Source organism: Gadus macrocephalus, chromosome 3, assembly GCF_031168955.1.
Source record: "Gadus macrocephalus chromosome 3, ASM3116895v1".
Classification (NCBI taxonomy): Eukaryota; Metazoa; Chordata; class Actinopteri; order Gadiformes; family Gadidae; genus Gadus; species Gadus macrocephalus.
This window is the reverse complement of record NC_082384.1, coordinates 18,007,843-18,024,884: the sequence shown is the minus strand read 5'-3', so window position 1 is coordinate 18,024,884 and position 17,042 is coordinate 18,007,843. Positions and strand designations below refer to the sequence as shown.

The window sequence follows — 17,042 nt, the reverse complement described above, 5'->3', positions numbered from 1 at the left end:
ATTTGGGTATAGTGTTTTACATTTCTGCCAATTTTTTTCTGCTGGACGCGGTTCTCAACTATGGTCCGCCTACTGCTGATGGTACGCGTCCTATAGTATAGTTATACGGATCTGATAATCTGTGCTGTTGGCATGACTGCTTTACCACAGACGGCCACCATACGTTGTTCAGTGGATTCTTTGGGATTGAGGATAATTCTGACGCCCTCTACTGGCTGTTACTTGTACACACAAGATCACTCAGTCCTTGTGATTTTCCAACCGCAACAAAGCAATAATAGCTCTACAATTTAAGGTCAACGCTCACTCTGACATCTTTCAATGGGCACTTTATTTTCATTTGGCATCACAAATAATACAAAAAAATAACTTAGGATTCTGTACAAAATGGATTACTGATACAAACTAACACACGTTCTAAATGTAGTTAGAAACACACTAAGCTACATCTCTCCCTTGTGAAATGGACATTTCTTGTTTATATCCTTTTTAATATACAAATTGTAATGTCTTCCTAGTGAACAGTTTGACTAAAACAGACAATCTTATTCCAAGTAGTCCCGGGTAATTTAGTATATAATGAATAATTATCACTGGCCTGTATTCATTAACACCTCAACAAAGTAGCAGAATCGAAACTGGCACGAAAGAGTGGACAGTTAGCATCGAGTTTAGCTGTGAACTAGTGTGTTGTGTTAACAGACTGCAGAAAACATGCATCGACTCACAGACACGCACGTTAGACCAGGTCACGGCATTTAAAAGTGTTGTTTCACACTGAATAACAACCAAAATGTAATTATCTAAGTAGGCTCTAGCTTATTTATGATGCTGGAATCCGTAACAGATTGCTATGTTCTGCACATTGGTTTGTGTTGTGATAATTATTGTTGAACAAACCATGCAGAGAAATGTCTCATGCTTGGAAAAAATACCCTGTTTGTGTTGAATTTCATACAATTTAGTTATACTAAACAGGCAAGGTGTGTGAGAGGACAGAACTATATAAATATATTCTAGATAACATTGACAACAAAATGGGGAGAAAATGATTACCACATGTTGTATTATTATCGTTCATTTTCACTCTGACATTCACCACCTTCCACCCAATACAATCACATTCAGCACGTGATCATCAAAGATAATCTTACATGAGTCCAGTTTTACTTCCAGTATTTACATTAAGTGGTTTATCACAGTTAATCATATAAGAACAAAAAAATACATTTTAAATTACAATTTGTTAATCGGGATTGTTGCAATGGGTGGTAAGCATCTCAGAGAGAGGAAAACAGGGAAGAGTGGGCTTGAATAGCACATTCGCACGGTAAACTCTGGTGATAATCATAGTCCTCACTTCATTTTTGCCTTCAGAAGGGGTCAGGGTTCAATGGTCAGATGTGGCGTGTGTGTTGAAGGCCTAGCAGACTGTCAGACAGACGCACAATGACGGCGTGGTTCAAAGAAACGCAGGTGGATGAGGGCAAATCCAGTCATTGCTCCAAAGGTGGGTGTGTGTGTGTGTGTGTGTGTGTGTGTTTGGGGATTCCTTTGCATATATGTGGTTTTGTCTGTGCGTGTTTATAAGTATGGTGTTTATTTTGCAACATTATTAAGTATTTCTTATAATGCGCTGTTGATGCTGTTGATTTCCCCCCCTCTGAGTTGATGGAGGAGATGGGGGGAGGTGGGGAGGGTCCTGGTGGGTGGAGGTGGGGTTGGTAGCGGTGGGGGCGGGGCGTTGGGGACGGACTCCTTGCTGTGGAGGTGGGGGCGGCGGGGGCGGTCTCGGCGGGGGGCTACTGCAGGTAGACCTCGAAGCAGACGGTTGTGGCGGGAGGGGTTGGTGGAGGTGGTGGGGATGGTCGTGGCGGGGGGGGGGGGGAGGTCAGGTGGTGGGTGGGGTGGGGAGTACGGTCGTGGCGGGGGGCTACTGCAGGTAGCGGTACACCTTGAAGCAGTGGTTCCCAGAGTCGGCCACCACCACGTGTCCGTCGGAGGTGAGGGCCAGGCCCTGGGGGCCGTACAGGGGGTCCGCAGACGTGTTGATGTAGGAGAGGAAGGAGCCGCTGCCGTCAAACACCTGGCGGGGAGACGGGGACATGGGGAGAGGCTGGTTGATGTCTTATTGTACATTTTGTGTTGCTAATGTAAATGTAAGATTCCCCTGCATATGAGGAATGTAGAGAGAGAGAGAGAGAGAGAGAGAGAGAGAGCGCGAGCGAGCCCCCTACCTGTATACGGCTGTTTCCCCAGTCGGCCACGATGATGTTCCCGTTAACGTCCACCGCCACGCCGGTGGGGGCGTTGAACTGGCCGTTCCCCTCGCCGTTAGAGCCGAACTTCAGCAGGAACTCTCCCTCCGAGTTGAACACCTTGGTGTTTTCCATCCCAAGATTATAATTTTTTTGAATACCAAAACCAAAAAAATATTTAACAGTTTAAAAAACATGGGGGAATTTATGAAACAGTAGGTTTGGCTTGTGATTAGATTACACAGAACATCTGCACGGAACATCTGTATCATCTCAAACTCACCTTCACGGAGTGGTTATGGAAATCTGTTACAATGATTTCATTGTTGTGGTTGACAGCAGCAAAGTGGGGACCTGTGAGGTAAATACGGTATTACACAATTAAGCCTAAACTATAACCACAAGTGATTCCGATTTATATTTTATCATAATAGTGAGTCTAACAGATTAATGAATATCCAAAGCACCTTACCGTAGTCTTTAAGTACACCTTTATTTGGTATTTAATTCATTAATGACCAGGTAGGGTAAGGGTATATGGCAGAATCTGGCATTGAACCCGGAGCCTTTCATCTGGGAGTCCAACATCATAGATTCCAGACTATCCTACCCCTGGTATGGTCATGTTCGGCCGATTGGCACGTGCACCTACACCGAACGATCTGCGCCCGGAGTCAAGGAATTGCGCAACGCATTTACCTGCAAATTGTTTGTCTCCGTTGCCACGGGTGCCGAACTTGGTCACCAGCTTTCCGGTGGGCTGGAAGATAAATACGCAGCAGGCCTTGTTGTCCACCACGATGATGTGTCCGTTCCTGTCTGCTGACACGCCCTTAGGACCCATCAGCTTCCCTGAGCCAAGCTTAGTCTGGGAGGAGGAAGAAGAAGATGAAGAGGGATAGGACCGGTCCAATTGTCATGACCCATGAGTTTGATTAGGGTAAGACGTTGGTCTTTTTATATGGTTATAGTGACTGGATCTAGTAGTAAATATTACTTTTTAAATGGAAATGGATTTGGACACACCGCTTGATTGAGTAAGAAATATCTTAGATCAAAACAATCTTTATTGACATCAAAAGTTGAAGTTGTATTCCCTCAATTGGTATGGCGACAACTTAATAAATAAAACTTGGTACGGTTTTCAGGATTGCCTTGGTTAAGCCTCCTTCATCATTCTGGTCTCAGCGTATATTGACCTAGATGCCAGCTAGGTATCCTAATATAACACTGATTGGCATGCCTGCTCTGCTCACCTTAAACTTCCCCTCGCTGGAGAAGATGCTGACCCACTTGTTGTCGTAGTCAGCGACGATGATGTCTCCGTTGGGATGCACGGCCACGCCCGTCGGCCTCTGCATCTGGCCGGGGGTCCGCCCCCGGATGCCAAAGCGGCTCTTAAACTGCCCGTCGTTAGAGAAGATCTGGGACAAACAACAGACAATCTATAACATGCCATCCCGGAACAGAGGCCATTGTTAGAGAAAATCTAGGACAGGAAGGGATAAAAACAACAGGGAATCTATAACATACAATCCCAAAACAAAGTTTAGACTGGCCGACGTTACAGAAGATCTGGGACAGAGGTTTTTTTTTTTAATCAAGAGACTATCTTTAACATGCAATCACAAAACAGCTTCAAGCTGCCCATTGTTAGAGAAATCTGAAATAGGATAACGGAATAAGAAAAGCCTCAACCTGCCAAAACATCTGGAGATAGAGAAGGGGGAATACACCTCTGTTAACTCTGAGGTTCTACACAGTACACATATGCGGATATAACACGGGTTTCAGTGCATGGTGCTCTAGGTATCGGTAAACATTAGACGGTTCTTTGTGCCCAGAGAGCCATCACTATACGAGAGGGCCTGGCGTGTTTACCTGTACACACTGGTTGTTGCTGTCTGCGATGAGCACCTTCCCCTGCGACGAGGCACTGACTCCCTGTAGATTAGTGAACTCCCCCTTGTTCCTCCCTTTGGTACCTGGAGGACACGAAACACAACAATGACTCACCAGCGCCTGCCATTGGGAGCTGAGGAAGGTCTCTCACTAGTGGACTTCATCAGTATCAAACCACAAACACAACATTTTCTTCCGGATACTAATTTCTTTGTTTTCACTGCGGCAATCACTCATGATGAAAATGACTAGAAATTATCTGAAGATAATCGAACAATAGATAATAATATAACTGAGCCGCAGCTTTGAGCGCTTGGCTATAGAGGTGCTTTTCATGTCACTTTCTCTCCACCTCGTGCACTCTGCACCGGAGCTGGACTCATTATATATATATACTCATTATAATCCCTCCTTGGTTGTCGACAGTAGAACTTCCTGGGTTGTTTAAGGGCTTTGTGTGGATGTTATAAAGTCGTCAGTTCAAAATGCAATCCAAACTGAGACATGTTCTCCTTCTTAACAGGCGGGAACGATTGTACAAGAGTTGTTGTCAAACCATTGCCAAAACCACCTCAGGAGGGCGCTGTTTGCTTTACACAATTTAGCAAGACGAAAGACACAGAGAGCTGGTCGACTCATAAGACATTGGCTTATTGGTGACATTGGTTGTCATTGTGTAAACAGAGAGTTGTGACGGATGTGAACATGTTGGGCCTTCCATGCAAACAGATTATCCTTTTTAAACCTAGACAGTCGTAATTTCTACCAAAGGAGCCTAAAGTGCGAGCTACCGATCCTGTAGATGAGGTCGTCCTCGATGGGGTTCTCTTTCCTCTTGCCCGTGCTGTACATGCTGGCCGGCCTCTTGATGGCCTTCTGCTTGACGTGCCCGCTGCCGGGGGACTTGAGCCTGCTCTTGGCCCCCTCCGACGAGGGCGAGATGTCTATGGCCTTCACCGCCTTGATCTTAAAGGGGCTCCCCTTGATGTGCTGGTCGTACAGCCGCAGCGACAGCGTCAGGCTGCCCTCCTTGGACGCCCGGTACGAATACTCGTACGTGCCGTTCTTATTGTCCACGATCTCGCCCACCTCCACCCCGTCACCCACCGTCGCCGCCACGCCCGCGAGATCGGCGGCCAGGACGGCGTTGCCCGTCTTGCAGAGCTCGCCGTCCTTGTCCTTGGTTGTCACGGTGATGGAGGTGGCCACGCCCACGGCGCACTGCCGCAGCCCGTCGCCCGTGGCCACCGTGTGGGAGGCCACGGCGCTGGTGGTGGCGATGCTGCCCAGGTTGTGGATGGACTTGCGCAGGCCGTCCGTCTCGGCCTGGAAGTCCAGCTGGTGGTTCTCGGCGGGCCGCAGGGGCAGCTCCCGGTGGGCCAGCCCGGCCAGGCGCTCGCTCATCTGCTTGTGGACCAGCAGCACCTCGGCCTCCCTCGCTGCCGTGGCTCAGGGCCTGCTCGGTGAAGCTGCAGCTGCTGTGGATGCCCTCTTGGCCCTGCATCAGCGTGTCCAGCTGGGCCTGGAGAACCTGGGGAGGGGACGCCATGGGACACGGTCAGAAACGGTCCGACTTTTATGGCTTTCTACGTATGTTTTTGTTGGTTTCCTCTAGGTGTTTTCCGTGTGTTCGTACAGTGTTTTGTGTGGGCAGTGTGTTTGGGACTTTCCTATGCTGCTTGGCCTTGCATGAACTGCACTATACAAACAAAAGCTGTTCTAAAGAATGATGTGTGTGTGTGTGTTTGTGTGTGTGTGTGTGTGTGTGTGTGTGTGTGTGTGTGTGTGTGTGTGTGTGTGTGTGTGTGTGTGTGTGTGTGTTCACACATATTAACATAATGACACGTAGTGTGTACACTTAACATCAGTGCAAAATCTTTTAATCTATTTAGGTAATGACACAGATTTAAAAAAAATGGCATCTACACTTATGTGACAACTTATATAAAAGGCCACCTTCACAGCTTGTATAATGAGGAAAAACAAGGAAAATTCAACCCTGAATCCACCACTCTATACCATTTCAAAGCATCAAAGCCTCTCTGTTATGCCATGACCTCAGACCCACAACCACAGGGCAGTGTACGTCCGCGTTAGAATTGCTGACAAAAATACTTAAATGAATTAAACGCAACTATTTCAACAGAGAAAGCACACGTGTTCCCTTCCAAGGACCACGCTCCTTCAGCATAGCTGAGTGCTGAGATCACCGCACCCCCCATGACATCATCCTCACAGCACAGCACGGACTCACCTTCATCTCGCTGTCGCACTCCTCTTCCTCGTCCCTGACCACAGAGGCCATCCTTCTGCGATTGCCTTGACCTCCCTTTCTAACTCCTAACCCTGTCCCTCACCTCTTCACGTTTACCCTGACACCTCCAGCAACAACTGTAGCGGCTGTTTTCTAGTAAAAAGCAGACGATAAAGAGCAGGCTGTGTACAGTTGGGCAGATTCCAGATGAGGAGGAGGCGGACACCGTGACTACTGTAAAACAAATCTAGCCCTGCCTGCGCACGACACACCCAGACCGTCCGGCCAGAAACCTGATTATCTGGATGGATCAAGCAAACCCTTCAGTCTGTGGCTCCATCTGGGTCCTGCTGTCTTTTCGGCTGCACCGACTAACAAAGTCCAGAGGAAAAAGAAGATAATGATGATGATAACCATAGAGATAAGGCTGAGCCGGCTCCCTGACAAGCCTCCATTGAAGCCCACTGACAGCGAGAGTGTGTGAGCCTGTGTGAGCGTGTGTGAGTGAGTCTAGGCCAGTGAAGGGTAAATCATTAGTAGACCATGTGATCATGGAGTCTCCTGGGAGGGGGGGGGGGGGGGGGGGGGCTGGGTTGTGTTCCCATAGAGTGGGGCTGAGCGATTGGTTCTCCACTAAGCTTCCTGTCTGTCTGCCCCCACCCCTACCCCTTCTTCCTCCTCCTCCTCCTCCTCCTCCTCCAACTCCTCTAACCCCGCCCAGATTCATGATTTATTTACTCCTGGTATCAGGCAAACTGCTGCCTCTGCTGCATTTCTAAGTGTAAACCAAAGCAATAACCACTAAATCCGTGACACATGGCATAAGGCCACATCCTGAGTTCACAATTTTGTCGTCGCTGATGGAAGCACCATGATGGTTATGTCTGTCTTTAATGATATTTCAAATCCATCTAGTCATGAGCAATAAGTTATTTTAGGAGACGCCTTTATCCAAACATACTTGATGCAGGTCATTGAGGTACTTACTAATAACAGTACTTATTATTCTTTCCATGATGAGATACAACCTTTACAAAGACTAGGAAGGTTCCTCTTGGGCTGATTTGAACCCTCAGGTCGTTGCTGTACTTAGTAATCTGTTCATGTCTCACCTTGTGCTTCAGACCAAAGTTCACCTCCAGCTCCATGAGGAGGACACTCTTGCGCACGTTGAGGGTCTTTTGCAGGTCGTCAAAGGTGTTGTGGATGTCATCCTCGATGGAGCTCTTCTGATTGGTCAATTTCTGCAGGATCTCAGTCAGCATCAGAAGGGCCGAGTCGATCTCTGGCAGGCTGGGAGAGAGAGAGACAGAAAGGGAGGGGGAGAGAGACAAAGAGGGATAGAGGGATAGAGAGAGAGAGAGCGAGAGAGAGAGAGGGAGAAAAATAAAGAGAAAGAGAAAGAGAGATAGAAAGAGAGTGAGGGTGGGAGGATTAGGCACTGTACAGTGTTATGTAACCGAAAATAGACGAGAAGAGAAGAGAGGATTATGGAATTCTTTTCACATTCATTTCAACAAAGATGACATGAGAATATGAAGAATGTTATGGTTCATCTCCTATGTATAGAGATGTTTTTATCCCAAAGGTGAAAGGAAGGTGTGTAACTGTAGCACACATCAGCAAAGAAGCAATGCTGAATACATTTCAGATTTCAAAATGAAGACTATTGTCTAGCAAAAGCTTTGACAGATGTATGGCTGCATAATAACTACAAAATAGCAACAAACAACAATTGAAAAAAATAAATATAAACCTCAAATTCATTCTGAACATGTCCTGGAGTGTTGTGGATCAGGTGCAGTTTCACAGGTAAATCCATGTTATACACAAGCGATGTGTATAACGATCATCATCGGCCTATAAAGGCTTTTAAAACCACCTCTGTTTTCCTTGTCCGAACATCAACTCAGGGACTGATCTTGAGGCGACCGGACCCCTGGACCCTGCCCGCTGCACTCGGTTCCCCTGTCTCACCTCTTCTTCACGGAGTCCAGCTGGTCCTGCAGCGAGGCCTTGTGCTGCTCCACCACGTCCTTCAGGGGCACGGTGGGGTGCTCGGCGTGCCCCCCGCTGGTGCACTCCTCACACATGGCCGTCTCACACGACGGGCAGTAGAACTCCATCATCTGGAGGAGGGAACACGGGGCGTCAGGGCAGGGAGACAGGAGCTCATTGTTGGGACTATTCGTTTATTCTTGTGTGTGTGTGTGTGCGTGTGTGTTTGGGTGTGTGTGCATGTGTGTGTGTGTCTGTCTGTGTGTGTGTGTGTGTGTGTGTGTGTGTGTTTGTGTTTTGCTTATGCGTGTATTTCTGTATGTGTGTGTGTGTATGTGTGTGTGCTTGGTTGTATGTGTATATTTGTGTTTGTGTGCGTGTGCGTGCGTGCGTGTGTGCGTGTGTGTGTTTGGGTGTGTGTGTATGTGTGTTCATTCGACCAATCCGATTTGGAAACAGAGTACACTTTGAATGCTTCATCCGATAGATGCTTCTGTGCATCTTCCCGGAATGCACAGGATGTGCAAAGAAAAGGAAAAGGAGAAAGAGACGGGTCGATAAAGATATAAATTAGGCTGTCAACAAAAGAGAGAGGGCGATAGGGAAAAGATGGAGAGAGAGAAAGAGAGAGGGACACACACACACACACCCTTAAAGGGGAACTTTTAGAGAGAGAGAGAGAGAGAGAGAGAGAGAGAGAGAGAGAGAGAGAGAGAGAGAGAGAGAGAGAGAGAGAGAGAGAGAAAAACAAGCGAAAGGCAGAGCGAGTGAGGGAGAGAGAGTGAAGAAGAGCGAGAGAGAGTTAGCCTCCGTACATTTCCTCCATGGTTGGGGCAGGACAGCAGCTGGCCCGTGGCCCCCACGACGGCCGGTCGGAGGTGGGGTGCGGGGGCCGCGGGGCTGCAGGCGTCCCGGGGCCCCTGCAGCACGTCCATCAGGTTGGTGATGAAGAAGTTGCCCTGCAGCGCCGACACCCCCTTCTCCGGGAGGATGGAGGTCTGCCGGCACACGGGGCAGGACAGGGTCAGGCTGTGCACGGGGATGTAGTTCTGCAGGCACCTGGGAGGCAGGAGGGGGGAGAGGGGGAGGGGGAGGGGGGGAGGAAAAACAGGGGGTGACAAGGGGCGACATGGAGAGGAGAGGATTATCATGTAGCGGCTGTAGGTGGGCGTCTTTTTTTTCCTGTGACGCTAGAGACGGTAAACTTGGCAGGCGTACCTAGAGCGGCTGGTGGAGAAATGAAACAATGTGTTGTCAGAGCGACGCTTGGAAATGACTCCTGCATACTGCAAGGTCACTCGACAACACTCAAACACAATGAGAACTTCTAGGAGCTGTTGAAGAGAAAGGGGTTTTCAAACACATTTAGATACTAAAATTGCATGTGGGGGACGGACTAACGCACACACAACACAGATCTATATATATGGACTGACATTTTTGTAGTTATTATAGTAAATAAATGCACAATTTGAGTTTGACTTTGGATATATGGCCGTGGCAACTGAATAATCACAATCAGTTGCTTGTGTCTGTAATCAGAATTCAGACAGAAGAGACAGCCGGGACAGGAACAAACCTTATCTCATTGTTCTTTCAGAGACAAACAGCATCTATTGGAGCTTGTGACAGGATGACACAATATCACACACTCTTATGAAGTAGCTTCCACACAAGCTACACTATGACTGCTACTGCCTGTTTTTGTTGCTCCTTTGAGTGATAACAAACTAGAACAGTGATATGAAATCCGTCTGCTTACAGCTGTTTACAAAACTGATCAAATATCATGTTGCAATTATGTCGATATATAGTACGTTGTGATAGCATTGCGACCTGGGACAGTTTTACAGTTTGCATTTATGTGGGCTGGGTCATTAAATATAATCACTAGGTGAAATATAGTCTCTGTGGAGAGCCGTCCTCTTGCTGAACTTTAGAGTGAAGTTATGAATCTGGGCTTAGTTGAGATGTCGCATCCAAGTTCTCGTTCAATACTTTATACTAGAAAAGTACAGTTTTATCAGTTTATAGACAACCCTTTTATTTTCCAATGTCACCAATGCAGTGCTAGTTGAAAATTGCAGTATTTTCGTATAAAATGAACTTGATCATTAGTTGGCTTGAAGACTGAAAATGGGTAAACTGAACAATATAGAAATATGGCAATCAATTGAAATTGTAATATCTCACAATCAAGATGAATAGATTGTATTGCTTATTTTACTGCGTAAGATATCTTGGATCCTTGGTCAAAAGTAGTGACCTGTATATAAAATATTCAGCCTTCATAGACGCAGTATACTTAATCCATACGCGGATCCACCTACCTCTCACAGAAGGTGTGCAGGCAGGGCAGGACCTTGGGGATCTCGTAGCGGTCCAGACATATGCTGCAGATCAGGAACTGTTTGTCAATCTGGCGCACCACAGGGCTGGGAATAGTGGAGCTGTCACTGGCCATCCTAATGCTCTGGCATAGGAGTGCTCCTTCCTCTGGCCCAGCACCCTGCAGAGAGAGACCCGAAAAACTCACATGATGATGATTCAAAGGTGGCCGGAACTAGGTGTAGTCGTCGGGGTGTATGAAGGGGTTCTGGGTTCAAACCCCGGAAGTTATCCTTCAGCAAGATGCGAAACAACCGGTGAGCAAGTGTGGAGAGAGAGATAGGCAGGCGGTGATAGGTTCAAAAGGTGAACGAAACATGTATTCCTCTTACCGAGATAGGAAACACTTAAATTGTATGGAAACAGCAAAGGAGGTCATCTTTTACTCAAACCTAGACAATGCAAACGTATAAAGAGGACCCTGAGACCTTGAGGCAACTACAATATGTCACCTTTTGTTGTCTTAATCTTGAAACAAAAAAACTGTAAACGTGGTGAGAGATAGAACTGGGGTAAAGGCTCAGACGAAGCGAAACTAAATGACCAGCTCAACTAGATTCCAAACAGGATGTTTCCTTGAATTGAAACGTAATCACTCATCGAAAAAACAACAACAATAACATAGTTGTAGGGTGCTGTTACCAGTGTGCATCCCGTTCAAGACAGGATTTCTAATCTTAAGACCTGCCTGTGCTTTTGTTTGCCACATTTCTTGATAGTGGTGGCGTTGTTGTGTTTGGCGAAGGCTACGACCTTGGAGACCGGAGAAGGCAGTTTGCAAAGCCGGGTGTATTTTATGTGCAGGTAGAAGTGCTGCACAGGCAAAGCTCTGTGTGATCAAAGAGCAGTCGTCTGCACTAAGCACAAAGCACTCACAGCCATTCATATTTAATGGAGGAAGTGAACGCCTACTACCGCTTGTGGTTGCTCAAGCCAGTAGCTCCAGCATCAAACACACACAATACAATTCAACCTTTACCTTACGAGTTTAAAACAAATCCATGATATTACCAACAATGAAATGGGCGCTAAATTAATGTAACATGTTACACAAGTGTAGGGGTCCTGCAGGAAGTAACCATAATAATAACACACTGTTTGTGTTAAACATGGATTAAAGCTACTTTGACAGCCAAACCACTGATTTAAGAAAGAATTGTTCAAACTTTCCTGTGCTCTAGTTGATTGGGCAACTTTTCATTGATTTTGTTGTTGTATTTGTCTTCATTTATTGTCGTGGCCCAAGGTCTTGATTCTATTTCCATGACATGCAGCTCAATTCAAAATGCACCCATGGGTCAAATAAATCTTAAATTAGTGGAGCGGAGATGAGAAAAGCAGTGGGTCAACAGTGAAAGTGTGTCGGTTTTCTCTGCTTCATGTTCTAGTGGGAGGAAGAAGGCCACCTCTACCGCATTAACCAAAGAACAATATGCAGGGAAACAGCCCTTTCAAAGCCCCCTTTATACATTATAGGCTCTCTTTGAGCCTCTGTGACCAAATGCCTTTCTCTCCTGATTAATTTCTTTCTTTCCTGATTATTTATGTCAGTCCTGAACATTTTCGCTCTTTCTTTCTTTCTATTTTCTTTCTTTCTTTCTCTTTCTATCCTTCCTTCCTTCCTTCCTTTATCCCTTTCTCAACCTTCAAAATTGAGGCAACGTCTGACGAGGACCTAAGCAAACTTCATTTTGGATAAATGATTACGTCATTTAAACATATATATAAATCAAAGTTAGCTGTAGGGAATCATTACCTAAGCAGCTGTGTAGCACTTCAAAGATCAACCCCAAACAAAATAAAAACAACAACAGATGGCATAAACTGTAAGCATGTACACAGACACAAACAACCTCCTAATTGCATCAATAGGTGAACAGCCCCATCCCGTCCAGACTAGGTTAGGTAAGCAGGGGATTTAGAAATATGGATTAAACAGCTGCCCATCCTGCAGTCAGCTGCAGCAGCACAACAGAAGCCCTGTCCCGATGGCAGAGAGGACGCACCAGTCACAGACTGCTCCTCGCTTACATAACCACATCAGTGCTGGGCTGGCAGAGCTCCACCGTTCCCGTTGCGCTGCTAGACCATGCACTACGCAGTATGCACTACTGCTCGGAATATCACCGAGCATGACAGAGTCAAAGACGACATCACACCCAAGCTTGCTATGGGCTCTGTGTTACTTGGCTGACATTTGAAAGAGGATATAAAAACAGCCGTACATGTCAACACAGCATGTTACGTAGTAAACGTGACCCTTTGCATAAAGCCAACCAAACAATAAAGTGTCGCAACATCCCCAACGTGGGTCTGAGCACCAAGATGCCAGCCGTCATCCTTAACACCTTCTGACTGAGTCACACTGAGCAGCGCCGTGACTTGTGACAAGTGTGATCCTGACCTACAGTGACGACTTGTGAACCAGACAGTACCTTGCAACGAAGGCTCTCTCCTGCATCCGTCGGTCATCCAGTCACGCTACGACAGACGGACTTACTGCATGGTGCTTTCCTCTAACTCCAGTAAGAATCCACGGGAAAGGAGTGTTTGTGTGTGTGTGACAGAGAGAGAGAGAGCGTGCATGCAAGGAAAAGTGCAGAGGGATGATGATTTGACTGGATCTAGCCGTCAGCCAATCAACTGGCCTCACATCACCCTCTTCATCCCTCCCCTCCTTTGCATTTCTAATTCTCATTCATTTAAACACTCTCTCTCTTTCCTATCCCTTGCTCTCTCCCTGCCTCGCTCGCTCGCTCTCTGTCTATAGTAAGTGCATTCTCACTGCAGCACTCACTGAGCGTGTGCGGCACAGTATGTGAGCCGAGTATGTGAAGAGGTATTGGCCGATCCGCTGTGATGCAAAAAATAGGAAGCAGTGTGGTCATCATGGATCCCCCATGCAGCCAATAGGGAAAGTCAAAACACTCTCTCACTCTCTTTCCCTTGCACTCTGTCTCTATCTCTCTCGCTCCCACACTCTCTCTCTGAATATGCCTACACTCCTACCAGAGCATTCTGTGTGGAGCAGGTCTGCTGAGTCATTGGACAGAGAAAATTTCAAAGAGAGAGTGGGAGGGAGATGGAGACAGAGAGGGGGAGGTAGAGGACAAAACAGAGAAAGAGACAGTGAGACTAGGAGACAGAGAGAGAGAGACAACAGGAAGGGAGGGAAATAGGGAAACAGAGAGGGAGACAGGAGAATCAATACAGAGACAGGGGAAAGAGAGAGAGAGAGAGAGAGAGAGAGAGAGAGAGAGAGAGAGAGAGAGAGAGAGAGAGAGAGAGAGAGAGAGAGAGAGAGAGAGAGAGAGAGAGAGAGAGAGAGAGAGAGAGAGAGAGAGAGAGAGAGAGAGAGAGAGAGAGGAGAGAGAGAGAGAGAGAGAGAGAGAGAGAGAGAGAGAGAGATGGTTAGCATCTGTACAAATAGGATGCTTATTTTACCATTGCAAACATGTAGCGGTGTGCCTGCAACAAGTGCACATGACCGCGCCGTAACCCTTCTCCACGACAGCAGCAGCAGTGTCTGGCTGACCTGACGTACCCCATTTCCCCAGCCAGCGGTGCCAGTTAAGAGCTGTGACGGTCTGTAGCCAGACAGATTACCAGGGGCATGCTGGGACACATGACCGCAGACGACATGATGCGTGTCTGGCAGCTGATTCTGGCTTGGCCTGGCATGGACCCTATCTAGGACATGTGGATGTTGGATGAAATAGATTGCTGCTGCTGTGAGCAGCTATTTGGCTTGTAGGTTATTTAGCTGTATGCAGGGTCCCATGATTTAACCCAGTTTAGGATATATATATATGGGGTTTACATTTTGGCATTAGACGTTGCTGCACAACCAAGGTTATCAAAGCCAACAAGTGGAGAGCAGTCTAGTTAAAGGAATTAGGATGTGGAGGTTGTTTTATTTTATTTTTTATTTTATTTTTTTATGTGTGAATATCTCTTTGTTGTTTTTATTTTGGATTTTGACACAGTATACCTCAATCTACTGTGAAGATTTTTCCAATACAAAATGGTTAGTCTGAAAAGAATACCATGAAGCACAAATAGACTCAACTCTAGGGTGTTTTTGAGCCAAAGTGAGCTCAGCTAAACAATCGTCACGCTCAAATCAATACAGACACCTCCTTTATTTTTAGCGTCAAAGTAAAACGCTAAACTTGAATGACCACAATGGACCCGTTCCACTTGGTGCCCCCTGGTTGTGTCTGTGAAAACAGAGCCAGTGTTCACTCCCAGGGGCTAATGTGATGACACAGAGCGAGAGGGGGAAGGTATATGGGTAAGATTGGATAGCAGGGGATCAGGGAATCCAAGGTAAATCAACAGATTTCTGAATCCCCATGAAGCGCTGAATACAGCATACAGCATGAGGCACTGGTTGTATTCAGTGCATGCAGCACTGAACTGAATACATACTGAGGGTACTCAGAGTTGTAACTTTCCCTCTGTTCCAAGTGTGAGTTCTGAGTGAAATATTTGTTCAAAAATGTTGTTTCATCTATAAGGATCTGGTAATCGATTGAATGACGTTCATTTCTACGACGTACAGAATACTAAAAGGAACAGAGTTCATGTTCATGTGGGGCTTGTGGGCACATATTTGAACCTCCCAGTTCCATGCGGGTGGTCGTCCATGGCAACTCAAAGACTGTTCCAATGATCTCATCCCGGCCTTGATGAGAGCATTCTACTCTAGAGGAGGAGGGGGGGGGGGGGGGGGGGGGTCCCATTACTGGACCACTGTAACCATGGCAGAAGAAGATGGCTTGAGTAGCTTGAATACACATAATCAATCATTATCGATACATATTTTGAAAGCCCTATGGCACTAAAACACAAGGAGACCGACTGTCTGAAGAGTAAAGGCGTACAGTAATAGTCTGTGTACACCAGGGCCCATAGCAGCAGCCCTAATGAAACAGCCCTTCTGACATGATGCTCCAATGAGTCATGGTGTTTTGCTTAGTGTTTGATTCGTTTTTTATTTGGAATGAAGATACATTTTTTGGTCACAACAGGTAACCGAGAAAAGGGTTACTCTGTGTGTGTATGTGTGTGGGTGTATGTGTGTGTGTGTCTGTGTGTGTGTGTGTGTGTGCGCGTGTGTGTGCGTGCGTGCGTGCGTGCGTGCGTGCGTGCTTGCGTGCGTATGTGTTTGTGTGTGCAGGCTGGTGAATGCTTTGTAATGTTTATGTTGGCATAGTGGCGGACAGATCGCAATACAAGGTTCCCCCTCCATTCTCTTCCTCTCAGCGCTTTCTAGAGTACTGACATCAGCTATTCCCTCTCTCCCACTCTGTCTCTCTCTATCTCTCTGTCCAACTCTCTCCCTCCCTCTCTCCCTCCGTCTCTCCCTCTCTCCAACTCTTTCCCTTCCCCCCCCTCTCTCTCTCTCTCTCTCTCTCCCTCTCTCCCTCTCTCCCTCTCTCCAACTCTTTCCCTTCCTCCTCTCTCTCGCTCTCTCTCTCTCTCTCTCTCTCTCTCTCTCTCTCTCTCTCTCTCTCTCTCTCTCTCTCTCTCTCTCTCTCTCTCTCTCTCCCTCTCTCCCTCTCTCCAACTCTTTCCCTTCCTCCTCTCTCTCTCTCTCTCTCTCTCTCTCTCTCTCTCTCTCTCTCTCTCTCTCTCTCTCTCTCTCTCTCTCTCTCCCTCTCTTTCTCTCTCTCACTCTCTCACACACAGTGTACAAAATGTCATGTCATCCTGACAAATGAAGATGCAGGCTAAGGGGCCAGCACTCCCCCCTCCCCCCATCCGGCCCAAACAGACTCACACACCCACTTTGAGAAGTAAACAAGATCCCAAATGGATATTTACTTTTTAGCGGACTTTTGTCTGAAGTACCTCAGGTTCACGTCTGTAAGGAGCAGGCATCTTGCTCAAGGATGCTAACACGTAGACTGCAGACACTGGGAATCTAACCCGGTAGGCTACGTTTCGGCCGGGGAACGAACACCCTAGCCACTGCCATGCATCTCCAGGCAACACTAGACACAGAGCCAAGTCATCTCAACCCCTAGCTACAGCAGCCAGACGCTTAAGAGAGGGAGCTACGAACACAGACACTGGATTCATAACTGTGTCAGACAGAGAGTACCAAGCCATACTGTCTGTACTTTCTGGCAAAAACTGAAATGTAGAGAATTATGCTTGCACAAGCTTCCACTAAACCTAAAAATAGTCTGCAGGCCTGATGTGCACGTCTGTACGACTGTCGCAGCAGAATCCAG

At 46.9% G+C, this 17,042-nt stretch overlaps 1 protein-coding gene across 1 annotated transcript in view; it reads right to left on the bottom strand.

Moving 5' to 3' along the window:
- Positions 1-313: 313 nt before the first annotated feature.
- The window catches only part of trim2a (tripartite motif containing 2a), a 21,577-nt gene continuing 4,848 nt past the window's right edge, over positions 314-17,042 (bottom strand). The window contains 12 exon segments of the mRNA XM_060047747.1: positions 314-2,086; positions 2,238-2,378; positions 2,542-2,612; positions 2,958-3,126; positions 3,515-3,682; positions 4,140-4,243; positions 4,952-5,597; positions 5,599-5,691; positions 7,527-7,707; positions 8,392-8,543; positions 9,228-9,471; positions 10,743-10,921. Coding sequence (XP_059903730.1) covers positions 1,934-2,086; positions 2,238-2,378; positions 2,542-2,612; positions 2,958-3,126; positions 3,515-3,682; positions 4,140-4,243; positions 4,952-5,597; positions 5,599-5,691; positions 7,527-7,707; positions 8,392-8,543; positions 9,228-9,471; positions 10,743-10,876 — 2,256 coding nt within the window. The 5' untranslated portion in view covers positions 10,877-10,921 and the 3' untranslated portion in view covers positions 314-1,933.